This window comes from Lasioglossum baleicum, chromosome 10 (genome assembly GCF_051020765.1).
Source record: "Lasioglossum baleicum chromosome 10, iyLasBale1, whole genome shotgun sequence".
In the NCBI taxonomy this organism is placed as follows: Eukaryota; Metazoa; Arthropoda; class Insecta; order Hymenoptera; family Halictidae; genus Lasioglossum; species Lasioglossum baleicum.
This window is the reverse complement of record NC_134938.1, coordinates 3,817,010-3,832,193: the sequence shown is the minus strand read 5'-3', so window position 1 is coordinate 3,832,193 and position 15,184 is coordinate 3,817,010. Positions and strand designations below refer to the sequence as shown.

The 15,184-nt window shown below is 36.5% G+C and overlaps 1 protein-coding gene across 1 annotated transcript; it reads right to left on the bottom strand.

Moving 5' to 3' along the window:
• Positions 1-464: 464 nt before the first annotated feature.
• On the bottom strand, positions 465-14,839 carry LOC143213144 (uncharacterized). Its single transcript, XM_076432744.1, has 14 exons — positions 14,160-14,839; positions 12,937-13,272; positions 11,069-12,854; positions 10,547-10,950; positions 9,593-10,473; positions 7,395-9,474; positions 5,661-5,780; positions 5,451-5,568; positions 4,091-4,337; positions 3,074-3,172; positions 2,863-2,953; positions 2,637-2,782; positions 1,495-1,627; positions 465-1,154 (listed from the first exon to the last, which is right to left on the bottom strand). Exons 6-14 carry the CDS (start codon positions 7,533-7,535, stop codon positions 1,104-1,106), a joined length of 1,146 nt encoding a protein of 381 aa, XP_076288859.1. The 5' UTR covers positions 7,536-9,474; positions 9,593-10,473; positions 10,547-10,950; positions 11,069-12,854; positions 12,937-13,272; positions 14,160-14,839; the 3' UTR covers positions 465-1,103.
• Positions 14,840-15,184: the final 345 nt, after the last annotated feature.

The following is a 15,184-nucleotide window of genomic DNA, read 5'->3' as shown; positions in this document are numbered from 1 at the left end:
TAAAATAGTTCCGCCGTGGGGGTTGGCGAGCGAAGCGAATAGGGGGCGGAGCACCCTGTGTCGTAAAGTGAATGACTTTAAAGTGATTTATTCATTATAGCGTGTAAGTACAAGGCCACCTGTTTGAATGCAAGAGATAAGGAACAATTTTGTATGACCTTAGAAGCTCGGATGAATTCGTTACAGAGTACATTACATATGTATCTGTCGGTGCCGTAACGAGGGCGTGGCGAAAGAGGCGCCCGCCACGGGCGCAGCTGGGTTTGGGGCGCAAAACAAAGAATACCGACCCGGTTGAGGGTCGCTTGGACGCTTTTCAAATCGTGCAAAAAAATTACGAACTCACATTACAAAACACGTATCCAAATCTAGGCATGTAGAATTAAGGATTTTTATAATTATGCCTGTAACAACAGCTTCCTGCAAACGTTCGTTTAGCAAATAAAAAATTGAAAAATCGTACCTTCGTTCTTCTATAGAAGTATATATTAAAAATCTTGTGTTTACATAATATATTTGCATAAAGAGCAGCAGTCTAGTAATAAGTAATTGCATACAACAAGAGAAATCGTTCTTCTCTCTTCTTTAATATACATACTCTATTACTACTACAAAGATAACAATTAGCTGAACGCCGCGCATGCTACATTAATATGTGTGATTGTAAAAAGTATCGTAGAATTGCGTAATCGGCACTCAGCTAATGAAAAGTATGTTGTAGTATGTTGGTCAGGAACAATTATTTACTCCGGTTTACTGTAACAGTCCTTGATCGCGTCCGTTTCATCGATAAATACGAGAGCCCACCATCAGCTGTTAGTTCTGTAAAAAGTTGTTACCAGAAACACCAATACAAACATTTATATACATATACTAAGAGGTTTACACGACCTTCGTTCGATCTTCATTAAATAAACGAGTATATAGAAGTATAGTACAGTCATTTGGTAGTTTTACCTGGAAAGTTTTCCGGGAGTTTTAAAAATGTGTAATTTTATAGATTTCGTTGTGCTCTTTCATGTGAATTTCAACTTTGCCACCTCGTATCTTCGGAAGCTGATCTTCCGTGAACACCATCGTCGTATCAATTACTCTTAAAAGTTCTACTGCACCGAACAAAGGAGAGTAAAATAGGAAAAAGATGAGCTCATCATCTGAAACGAGAGTTTGTTTAATCTGGGTGTTAAGTATCATTTAGAATAGCATGCACCAGGTGTCCCAGTATTCGTAGTACAAATAGAAAGCAGGTGATAGTAAGTAGCAAAATAAGCTGAAAATACCGAAGAAAATTTTTTCGTATGGGACTTTGCGTTTCCGTAGACGTAGACCACGTGTGGCATTCGACAGGGTAGGCCAATGATTCAATGGTATGTACACGTTAACGAACCTGGAAACTCGATTATCTTACTTCTGACTTTCTTTTATGTAGTATCATCTCTTTCGTGGTTATATCATACATACTGGGACACCCTGCGCACGTATGTGATCAATTACCATCGTCAAGCCTTCGTAACACGGTACAAATAAACCGGCAAGATTAAACTCTACTGCTACCTGAGTTCTCACCAATGCGAGTAACACCATCTTTTGCATTTTTGGTGGTATACGATACCATAACGTATTGCATCTAATCCAAACAAAATATTCTGTTCATTATTTTCTCATTATACACATGTGTGTAAGGTGTGGCTGGACGGGAGGCACAACCTGATAGGTTGTAGATTGTAGAAGATTGTAAATTGTAGAAGATCAATTTTGCAGATATTATTTATTTATGTGTCTGTCACAGTCGTAGGGCGAGTCCCGAAAAAGAATTCGACGATCGGAAAATACGGTTCACCCTTATCGGTCATCATCAGATGCATCGGACGATTCCTATCTAATGGCTCGCGTATTCACTGCATTTTGGAACTCGAGTTTCTGAAAAAGAGGCGTCAAACGAGAAATCGTATTCCTTCTTTTTGATTTATTTTTACATGTCGATTCTTCCGCTGCCCGAGAGAGAGAGAGAGAGATTGTACCAACCGTCCGGCCACACTCTAATATATGTATTTGAACACAGTAGAAGTGGTTTGTGATTTATATTGGATGGTTGCAAAAGACCTTCTTTGAAGGCAAATCATGCAAGTTTATGAAGGACTCCACTAACATGTAAAGTGTGAGATTGTTGTAGAAAATGGTTGTGACTATTTAATTGATTAGCAAAACTAGGATCAGTCTTCTGATAGTATCGTTTATGTTCTCCCTATATCAAAACTGATAATTAACCATTTAATCTAATTACAGCTTTTGCACTCCAAATTCACCCTTTTGGAAATCAATTTCACCATTTTGCATTTCAAATTCACCCTTTTGCAAATCAATTTCATCATTTTGCATTCCAAATTCATCCTTTTGCAAGTAAAGTACACCCTTTTACAAATCAATTCCAACATTTTGCAAATCAATTTCAACATTTTGCAAATCAATTTCAACCTTTACTTGAAATTAATTTGCAAAAGGTTGAATTTGACTTGCAAAATGATGAATTTGGAATGCAAAACCTATACAATTTAGGTACTTAGACATTGATTCGATTTTATGTCAATACACCTGCTCTGTGGAAACATCTTCCGAATAGAAACACGTGAACTTACGTTTGGTGGTAAAAGTTATGACTACTGTCCAACATGATTTGGCCACAATAATTGTTTGCGACTATAAACGACACATATGCTGAGACGAAGAACAAAGTAATCAACACTTCGTCAAATTCCCCCTGCATAGTGACACTCATGTAGAGCTGCGACATACGCGAAGCAGTTTTGCGTTACGTTTCCTTGGATAGAAGGAGATACATAAAATAAATTTATTAACACTAACACGATATATATTTATACCAAACCCGGCAGCAACTCCTACAACTATCACTAAAGACGATATCATCATGTCGTTCGCATATTGTTTAGAGTGCCTTCGTTTCCAAATTCGATCAAATGGTACAAGACGAATAAAACAGGTAATAAAAATATAATGAAACATAGATCAATAACACATTCTGAAATCTGAATATGATCTGAACAAAGGTACCAACTTAACAGCGTCACAGTGTATTTCCACAATTGGCCGTAGGTTTATTACTTTCAACGCATCGGAATTTGCCATGCTGTTTACTGTATTCTGCATTCGGTAACTGAAATAGGAAAAACATGTTGACGCTGTTGAACTAATAATATGGATTATGTTATTGCATCGAGACCAAAGTTCGCAGCATACCTAAATTAAAATTGGAAGATAAAATGAAGATATTTATTTATAGGTTTATTTATAATAACATAATAAGTAACCCTAAAATGGCAGAAAGTAATGGAACGGAAAGGAAAAATTTTCTAAGATATTTGCGCATAAATCAGCACATGAAAAGAACAGAACAAAATGGAAAATATGTTATTGGATAAATCCACGAATAAATATCTAGATTTTATCTTTGAATTTTAATTTGAAAACGCTACGACCTTTCGTTCCAGCCCAATAACATTCTGAAAATAGCTTACAATTGGTTTTTAACGGGTTTCAATGTAATACAAAGTAATCAAGTAACGACTTTGCAGATATACAGTGAATCCAAAAAATATTTGAACACTTTTCTGATTCTCGAGAAATTGTCAATATCTGAACCATGATAATTTCGTTAGAAAAATAATACAATAACAACGGACATGTTTTAAAGATCGAAGTTTTTATACAGACACGTTAGAGACTCGCCCTGTATATTAGAAGAGAAGAAATAAACAGTAATTTTTAAACGATCGTTATGTTTATTTTTGTCAGTGAGGGTATGCAATATATATTTGAACAATGAGACTTTTCTAGCAATTTTTGATACTGATAGGTTGTATTTTAGAATTGAAGTATATGTATATAGCACTAGAACGCATTACTTCGTTACGTAAAAATTATGGAAACCTTGAATAAATCAGATGTGCTATCTTTTTGTCGCGGACTGTATAAAGGAACTTGTCTTCTAACATTTAACCCGTTCATTATTCGAATAGGTGTATAAGATTGAGGTATGACGCTGCAGAAAATTGAAAAATTAATTAAAACGTACCTGGCGATTTCCAATAACCCACTTATATAGGTGGAATAAACAGTAATCGATCCTTCCATACCCGCTGACGCTAATAAACCAAACGCCACTGACATTATGGTGTGCCAACAAGTCAAATTAGTTCGCAGGCTTTTCTCATTGAAATAGAATCCCAAGAGATGTAGAAAGCGAAGTTGAAGATCTGATTGCAAGATTGTAGATAATCCTAATGTTGCAAATAAACATGTTGTTCCGCAACACACTAGACCTAAATCAAGGGTGATGTTATGTTAGTAATGATTTCTTCTGTAAAAACGTTTCAATAACAAAAGAACATCAAAATGTTGTAAAATGTGATCTGTACAGTAAAATAATGTCAATTCTTGCGTGATTTTTTGTGAGATTTCAGGTTTTTACGAACGGGCATTACACAGTTTTTACTGCTTTTTCGAATTGTTTTCTAATATTTCGCAAGCATTGCTCTTAGAGACATTATGAATTGGAACACACTTACGTATGTTTTGTATGACGATACTATAAAACACGACATGAACTCTATACATATCTGTATTATAAGAAAGTGCTTCTTCTTTTTGTGCATAATTTATATGACTATCCTGAGTAGATGGTCTTCAACATCGTGGTGTATTTAATATTTTTATGAATTACGAAGCCAGATAAAAATAGCTGATAATTAGACTGCGGAGTTGATTCATTTATCATATCACTGAGTAGATGCCAGCTTAGCATAAAAATAGCAGACGTTCACACAAGAATCTGTGCGCGGCTTCTTTTATCTGATGAAGTTAGCTGCAATGGTGGCGAAACGTTGGAAAAACAATTCCAAAGGGACGCACATGTCTAGACTACGGGTTTTCATGTATTTGTATGTAGATTATAGCAAAAGTGGATCACTGGAAAACAAAACTGTAAAGACATTAGAAGTGTTCAAGAATATTAAGACTTATTCAACTTATTGAATGAAGAAGTACATTTTAGCCTAATTTCTATTTCTAATAAGTAGACTGCGGATCTTTGTGCAATTTAAAAAATGTTTTCATCGATTGCCAGACATAGGAACCAAACAAAAATTTCTTCCTTCGTCCAATATTCTTATTAAGCTGAGACTAATACATTGATGTTCTTAAATCTTTTTAATATATGTTCACTGCTTTTTTTAAATTGTACGTACTCATTGTTGTTATAAGAGCATAAAATCCGCAGTCTACTTATAAGCGACTTAGAATATTTTTATTTCATATCAAAATCCGCAGTCTAGACATGACTTACACCGTCCGAATTACCCAATGGACAATGCAGATTTCAAACGAAGTTTGACTTTGTTTAGGTAACAAACAAGCTATCTGTCGAATGTGTTTACCGCAGTATAACTGCATCACGCGCTTTCCAACTATCGAATGTTTCAACAACAGATCGAATTCGATGGAATCTTTCAACGCAAGATGATCCTTTTGCATATTGGAAATATTATGTCTATGCTGAAACCACATGCGGACGGATATCATTAATTAGAGTAACGTTTCTTCATTCATTCACGGTAGAAACAAGAACAGCATATTTTTTAACTCACCGCTTCCATTGATACAAGTCCAGTAAGATATCGTGCAGTGTATAGAAATAACGTAAAAGAGAACGAAATCTGCACAACTATTTCGGGTATCGTCATTGTCGAGTTTGTCATCGTGCACAGCTAAAATATATTTTATCTATTTTTAAAAACATGTAATCAAACATGTAAACATGTATTTTTAAAAACAAAGGTAGAGTATTCGACACGAAACAACGTGGAAGATCTGATTCCTTGAACACAAATTAATCACATGAGATGAAATTGTTTTGCAATAAAGTGTGTTTTGTAGAATTCATTCCAAATATGATTTTATTGACGGTAGGCGATCAATATACAGGGTGTTTCGTAACTGGCGGTACAAGCGGAAAGGGGGTGATACTACATGAAAAAATAAGTCGAAAATATAGGATAGAATTTTTTCATGTGAGGCTTTGTTTTCGAGAAAATCGACTTTGAATCTTCGCCGGGTACGTGCTTTAGATGCAGAAAGTAGAATTGGTTGATCATGGTCAGACGCGACGGACGGTTCCTATGACACAGCACGTGTATTCGCTGCATTTTCCAACTCAATTTTCTCGAAGACGAGTTGCCAAACGAAAAAATGTTATTCCTCCTTTTCGACTTATTTTTTCATGAAGTATTACCCCCTTTTCGTTTCTACCACCAGTTATGAAACACCCTGTATATTTACAGGAAATCCTCTACAAACGGCAGAAAGGCTGTACACGATAAACGCACAAAAAGTATCCCCTTCACTGTATTAATCTGATCTCGGCTCGGGTATATCGGTTTGAACAACTACTAACTCGACGCGCAGAGTCGCAGTCGTCGGCACAGTTCAAAGGCCTGTGCGTCCTCGCAATGTAACACCAATATAAAATATTGTTTAAGGAATGAGTGAACGGTGTGCTCTCTCTCTCTCTCGATTAAGATTAAGTACAAATTTAGTATAAGTTAAATATGAAGAGACAGGAAAGGAGAAGCTTGTAAGCGGAGCGGAGGTCCGCGTTTGTACCCCGAAAAGGGAATAAAATATTATTATTATTATTATAAAATATTGTTTATTATTTTACTTATTTTTTTATGAAACTTTCACCAATATATTTGTGGCATTTTTCTAGTGAAAACGAGACCGAACACGATATAATTTCAACTGTATTTAGTGGTTTAATTGACGATGAACGTTTCGGGCGCAAGGAAGGACAGCGTATGGGAAAGAAAGAGACGCGGAGAGTCGCAGTCGCTTCGGCTGTGCGCGGTCTGTCCTTCTCTACGTTCGGCTCGGCCTTTGAAGCTCAAAAAAATAATTAGCCGCCTTCGATAAGTGCAAATAATATGCATATAAATAAATGCAATTACTGTACTTTCATGTGAAGTGATTGTTTTACACATTGACAGTTGCACGCTTTACAGTTTTACTGTTAGAAGATCCAAAAGCCGAAGAGTACAATTTACATTTGCTAAAACCTATGAACGTTGGACGAGTTAAGATTGTTAAATTATATTTTTACAGTTGTTTATATTTTGATAAAAACTAATGGACATTGTGTAAAAATTGATAAAAGAATTTGTCCACACAGTTCAAAAATACAATCACACAATACGAGAGCTTGAAATAATTATGTTTATGCGTTCACTTGGTCAGAAAGTGGTAAATATTTCTCACTTTTTGGACGCGATTAGAGGAGTGACACCTTACGAAAAACGTTTCACTGCGAATTGAATCTTTATCACCTGGTTCACTAAACAGCCGATTATCATCAGAAGAATAGCGGCTCTATAAAGCCTTAGTAGAAAGGAATCGTTGTAGGGCCAGAGTCCAGTGAACCACATCACAGAATAATATACTTTATAGTTTCCTTCAAAAGCTTCCATCTTGCCTGGCACCGAAGAACGTCTGTATAAAGAATCCGAAGCATCGTCCAACCAGACCTCGCTGCCATATTTTATTCACACTATCCTGCGCTTATCTCAATTTGCTGTCGACTCGCTTGTCCTTAGAAATTGATTGTAATTCGTTTGAATTATACATAGAGTTCCGTCGCGAATCGATCGATTTGATTAGCGGGTTCAGGGAAATGTCAGAAACATGTGGAACACTAAATTCTAGAAATTGCTAGATTATTACAAATCGTCTGTCATTTCTGTTTCGACTTCTTTCGGAACAAAACGACATGCGAATGTTTTTTCTTTCTCAGTGCGATCGTGGCTACGTTGCGTGATTCTGCATTATTCACTTAAGAATGATTGATACTGTTTATACATCCACGTTTCACCGACCCTTATTTTATTCGAGAGTCCGCGAAGTATACAATACTCGGAATCGAGGTGCGGAGAATGGCTTAAGGGAACGCTCGTGAATCAGGTGTAAAGAACACTTTGAAGTAACCAACCGGGTTTTTGCGTTTTCGCGAATCAAGTTTATTTGATCGTGACAATCGCCGTTCGTCGCGGGTAACTCGACATATCGCGCAGTTTACTCGTGCACTACGAAACTCGCGATTCTGAATTACTCTCGCAGAGGAGATATTAATCGCCGAACGCTTGTTTCTCACAGGGGAGACGACACCGCTCGATTTTAAAGATCTGCTAATTCGTAAGACAAGGTAATATTCGCGTGTAGACGCAGAGGAGGTTACAACGAAACAGTTCTATTTCGGCAGGGGGTCCTATTTACACGCATCGGTGGATGTCCCCACCACATTCATACCACGAGAGCTCGCTGCGTGGTGTGCAATAGTCGTGTCACCGTCGAGACGTCAAGGGGGATGTTTTCCGGCGCCAAGTAAATATTCGCTGGATACAGTTGAACGTGTCTAACAACTGAGCTTATTGATAAAGACTAATTTGTTGCATTGTTAGCACGGTCCGTGCCACGTGTACCACCGGTGGTACACGTTAAACTTGATCTTCAGGCCACAAAAAAGGACTTGACACGGAACATGTTAATTATATGCATTGAAATAATTTAGCGTTTGGATAGGTTATTATGTGTCGTAATTTATATATACATACGTATGTTGTTAGCATTTAATTCGTTACGGATGTATTCGATAAAAATAAGAGATTTTGGACGCGTTTTACATATAAAAATGTCTGGAGGAAATCGCTCAGTTATCATACACTACGTGCGATTAAGAACCTTTTACAAATTACTAATTTACTTCAGTTGCCTTCCAGTAAACTATGTTGAAGTTTGGAAACTGTTACTCGAAATTTACAAAAGCAACGGTAACAATTTTAACGTCAACTGGGACATAACTTATTGATATCCGATTGTTAGTACAGTATTGAATGCAAGTATTATTAATGTAACACAGTGTTGTGCATAATGTCCCCCATACTGTGCAGCTTTCAGTATTCCCATTCACAATTCAGTGAGCAGTGAAACGGCTAGTTTGTTACTTGACCCTTCTTTTGAATTTGTAACACGCGTTCCTACTTATAAACGCGTTCCTTATAAGATAATAGTCGATCGATTTTCAGAAAATTCTTCTGGAAGATTGTACAGGGTGCATAAAAAATACTGATCATTTGTCGTAGGGGCGAATCTACACCTCTGGATCGATGGACATGTGTAAAAGAAACTTGCCGCAAAATCGTTTTCGAATCATGCTCTTCTGGAACTTTGTACAGCCAATAGTGATACAACCCTGGAGATGTATGAAGTAGAAAAACTGAATTGAATTGAAGTCACTTGAATTTCCAAAATTTCATCCAATTCTGAGCATGAACGTTATGGGAAACACAGCCTTGTTTTTAATGTAATGAAGTCATTAAGGGGTGGAATCAATTTTTATTTTATTCTCGTTTCCTACAATAAATGCAGAACATTTTTATTGTGCATAAAGATCCGCAGCCTAGTTATATCCATTGTTATACATAAGAATACTAATCCTACATTATAAAATACTAATGTAAAGTATACTTACAAATTTTTCAGAATCTTTCATTCCTCCGGTCGGATCCACAGCACACAAATGTGCCTGTTTTCCGAAGCATAGAGTACCACGCTTCTACACAATCACTAAACACTACACAACACACTTTCCGAGATCATGACACAGCGAACGAGAAGAAGTTAAATACATACTCCGACCACGATCAAAATAGTCCTCCGCTCTAAATGCGACGTTCGCGCGGAAACTCTGCTCCCCCATCATATAATGTATTCGATTACTGATCGATTGAAACAAAAATAATCGTTTCCAAGGAGATGTCGATTTTTCGAGAATCATCTGTGTTCCGTCGCGTACCATTTTTTCCTATTATTGGCGCGGGCATAAAGGCCCGACCACTGGCGATATACCTGAAAAGGTTGCTATCAGTGGTACATCCAGGGAGTGGCCAGGGGGCCAAGTCCTCCCCCCCAGAAAAAAATGTTTACCTTCAAAAATTAAAATCGCGGAATAAACCTTGCCAGATATGTTGGCTAAAAAAATGGTCATCACGCAAAACCTAGGGCTGGGTTCACTCGGCCCCCTCCCATGATTGCATCATGGGTGCGCCACTGGTTGCTATAGCAGACAAAAAATGCGTACGTGTTCAATGTATACAGGTTGTTTATTTTAACTGGAACACCTAAATTATTTCCGCTACTATTAAAAGTAAGAAAAAATAACTAAATAGGATGTACATGGTTTTAAGGCGTGCATCAGGTGATAATAAAAAAAGTCCTTTGAAGGTAATTTTAACAGTTTTTTCAAGGTCACCGTATCTTTTTGCATATTAACATGTGTTTTTCATAATGCAATGTGGTATTCGGCGTCAAGATATGAGTTCAACTACCTACACACCATGGCGTTGAAGTGACCTTGAAGGCGAAAAAATCAGTTTCAGTTTGAAGAATACAAAAGTAATATGTAAAACGAAAAGGGTAATATTACCTTATTTTATTAGATGCTCAAAATGCTGGCCGTCTGTAGCAAGACACGTCTGTACACGAGTCTGTACATTTCTTATGGTATTTCCGCGGTGCCTCTAGAATCCGTAGCTATTTAATTTGTCTCTAAACACACAAGCTCTCTGTTTACTAGCTACAAGGTTTCCAGTTCAATGCAATTCAAGCAGTGTCATGACAGTACGGTTTGATCAGTCCGCAAGCATTGGCTTGTACAAATAATTCGGCGGGTGTGCTGTCCAAAATTGAGCAGATTCCGAGCATCCTCAACTTCAAGCAGCGTTCTGCCAGCATAATGCTCGCCATCTGCTCGGCCACGCTGACTGGGTCTTTATTACCCTTTGAACTATCCTAAAGCTGCATGTTGTTGCTGCTTCAGCTGCTATTTGCCTGGTAGTTAATGAAGAAATAGATGAAATTTTCAATATAATTTTCTTATACATACGTGTATCTTATAGGGTTTTGTAGCTAAAGAGGATATTTGAGAAAGTTCCATCGAAAGAAGTACCTTGATTACTTAGTGCGCAGTCGATTCTATCGAAATATGCGTGTCTTGAGTTGCTAGTGGCTGAAATCACGCTTCATCGGAAGGATTTGGAACTAGCAGTTCGTAACTTGTGATAGGTACGTGTTGCTTCCGTAAGCTGATCTTTCGTGAACACTATCGTCGTATCAATTACTCCTAAAAGTTCTACTGCACCGAACAAAGGAGAGTAAAATAGGAAAAAGATGAGCTCATCATCTGAAACGAGAGTTTGTTGAATCTGGGTGTTAAGTATCATTTAGAATAGCATGCACGAGGTGTCCCAGTATTCGTAGTACAAATAGAAAGCAGGTGATAGTAAGTAGCAAAGTAAGCTGAAAATACCGAAGAAAATTTTTTCGTATGGGACTTTGCGTTTCCGTAGACCACGTGTGGCATTCGACAGGGTAGGCGAATGATTCAAGGGTATGCACACGTTAACGAACCTTGAAACTCGATTATCTTTCTTTTGACTTTCTTTTATGTAGTATCATCTCTTTCGTGGTTATATCATACATACTGGGACACCCTGCGCACGTATGCGATCAATTACCATCGTCAAGCCTTCGTAACACGGTACAAATAAACCGGCTAGATTCAACTCTACTGCTACCTGAGTTCTCACCAATGCGAGTAACACCATCTTTTGCATTTTTGGTGGTATACGATACCATAACGTATTGCATCTAATCCAAACAAAATATTCTGTTCATTATTTTCTCATTATACACATGTGTGCAAGGTGTGGCTGGACGGGAGGTACAACCTGACAGGTTGTAGATTGTAGAAGATTAATTTTGCAGAGATTATTTATTTATGTGTCTGTCACAATCGTAGGGCGAGTCCCGAAAAAGAATTCGACGATCGGAGAATAAGGTTCACCCTTATCGGTCATCATCAGATGCATCGGACGATTCCTATCTAATAGCTCTCGTATTCACTGCATTTTGGAACTCGAGTTTCTGAAAAAGAGGCGTCAAACGAGAAATCGTATTCCTTCTTTTCGATTTATTTTTACATGTAGATTCTTCCCCTACCCGATTGTAACAACCGTCCGGCCACACTGTGTATATTTGAACACAGTAGAAGTGGTTTGTGATTTGTATTGGATGGTTGCAAAAGACCTTCTTTGAAGGCAAATCATGCAAGTTTATGAAGAAGGACTCCACTAACTCGACCAATTTTTAATGGCAACAGCCTTTGTAGTTCGAAAACAAATGAAAATTGTACAAAATTGTATCATGTTTTATATTCTAGCCTTTTTTGAACATTTTCATATCTCATAAATGCATTAAGATCCGAAGGTTACTACAATAGTTTAATTACTAAAATAGTAGTATTTATTTTATTATTGGCCTCGCGGCCAAGAAATTGAAAGCTATTTAATTACTATGTATTTAGAAATTGATTCGATTTTAACACTAGGTTTACCTTCCCTGAGGAATTGTTTACCAAATTTATTTCTTTGGGTATATATTATTGGAAAAATGGCCAAAAATTTGGATAGACACATACTTGTTACCTTTATAAAATAATGTGGAATTTCTGGAGCTCCGTAAACCTAGTGTTAAGTTCATCGATCTGCTCGATGGTAACATCTCCTAAATAGAAAAACGTAAACTTACATTTCCTGGTAAAAGTTAAGACTACTGTCCAACATCATTTGCCCGCTATAATTGTTCCCGCATATAAACGACACATATGCTGAGACGAAGAACAAAGTAATCGCCACTTCGTCATATCCCCCCTCCAAAGAGATACTCATGGACAGCTGTAACATACGTGAAGCAGTTTTGTTATGTTTTCTTGGATAGAGATGGGGATATACATACAATAAATTTACTAATACTTACGACTTACACGATATATATTTACACCAAACGCGACAACAACTACTGTCACCATCATTAAAGACGGTATCATCACTTCTTTCGCAAATTTCTTAGTGTGTCTTCGTTTGCAAATTTATAATATTCCGGAGTATTGTTGGTCAAATGGTATAAGACGAATAAAACAGGCAATAAAAATATAATGAAATATGGACCAATAACGTTTGGATATCTGAATATGATCTGAACAATGGTACCAACTTAATCGCTTCACAGTGTATTTCCACAACTGGCTGTAAGTCTATTACACTCAACGCATCGGAATTTGCCACGCTATTTACTGTATTTCGTATTCGGTAACTGCGAAAGAGAAAAAACATATTGACGCTGTTGAAATAGTAATATGAATTATTCTATTGGATCGAGACCAACAAGATATTTATTTATAGGTTTATTTATAATAACATAATAAGTAATCCTAAAATGGCAGAAAGTAATAGAAGGGAAAGGAAAAATTTTCTAAGATATTTGCGCATAATACAGCAGATGAAAAGAATAGAACAAAATGGAAAATAAGTTATTGAATAAATCCACTAATAAATATCTTGATTTTATCTTTGAATTTTAATTTGAAAACGCTACGACCTTTCGTTCCAGCCCAATAACAGTCCGAAAATAGCTTACAATTGGTTTTTAACGGGTTTCAATGTAATACAAAGTTAATAATCAAGTAAAGACTTTGCAGATATACAGCGAACCCAAAAAATATTTGAACACTTTTCTGATTCTCGAGAAATTGTCAATATCTGAACCATGATAATTTCGTTAGAAAAATAATACAATAACAACGGACACGTTTTAAAGCTCGAAGTCTTTATACAGTCACGTTACGAGACTCACCCTGTATATTAGAAGAGAAGAAATAAACAGTAATTTTTAAACGATCGTTATGTTTATTTTTGTCAGTGAGGGTATGCAATATATATTTGAACAATGAGATTTTTCTAGCAATTTTTGATACTGATAGGTTGTATTTTGGAATTGAAGTATATGTATATACCACTAGAACGCATTACTTCGTTACGTGAAAATTATGGAAACCTTGGATAAATCAGGTGTGCTACCTTTTTGATAGCGGACTGTATAAAGGAACTTGTCTTCTAACATTTAACCCGTTCATTATTCGAATAGGTGTATAAGATTGAGGTATGACGCTGGAGAAAATTGAAAAATGAATTAAAACGTACCTGGCGATTTCCAATAACCCACTTATATAGGTGGAAAAAATAGTAATCGATCCTTCCGTACACGCTAACGTTAATAAACCAAACGCCACTGACATTATGGCGTGCCAACAAGTCAAATTAGTTCGCAGGCTTTTCTCATTGAAATAGAATCCCAAGAGATGTAGAAAGCGAAGTTGAAGATCTGATTGCAAGATTGTAGATAATCCTAATGTTGCAAATAAACATGTTGTTCCGCAACACACTAGACCTAAATCAAGGGTGATGTTATGTTAGTAATGATTTCTTCTGTAAAAACGTTTCAATAACAAAAGAACATCAAAATGTTGTAAAATGTGATCTGTACAGTAAAATAATGTCAATTCTTGCGTGATTTTTTGTGAGATTTCAGGTTTTTACGAACGGGCATTACACAGTTTTTACTGCTTTTTCGAATTGTTTTATAATATTTCGCAAGCATTGCTCTTAGAGACATTATGAATTGGAACACACTTACGTATGTTTTGTATGACGATACTATAAAACACGACATGAACTCTATCATATCTGTATTACAAGAAAGTGTTTCTTCTTCTTGTACATAATTTATATGACTATCCTGAGCAGATGTTCTTCAACATCGTGGTGTAATGAATATTTTTAAGAATTACGAAGCCAGATAAAAATAGCTGATAATTAGACTGCGGAGTTGATTCATTTATCATATCACTGAGTAGATGCCAGCTTAGCATAAAAATAGTAGACGTTCACATAAGAATCTGTGCGCGGCTTCTTTTATCTGATGAAGTTAGCTGCAATGGTGGCGAAACGTTGGAAAAACAATTCCAAAGGGGCACACATGTCTAGACTACGGGTTTTCATGTATTTGTATGTAGATTATAGCAAAAGTGGATCACTGGAAAACAAAACTGTAAAGACATTAGAAGAGTTCAAGAATATTAAGACTTATTCACCTTATTGAATGAAGAAGTACACTTTAGCCTAATTTCTATTTCTTATAAGTAGACTGCGGATCTTTGTGCAATAGA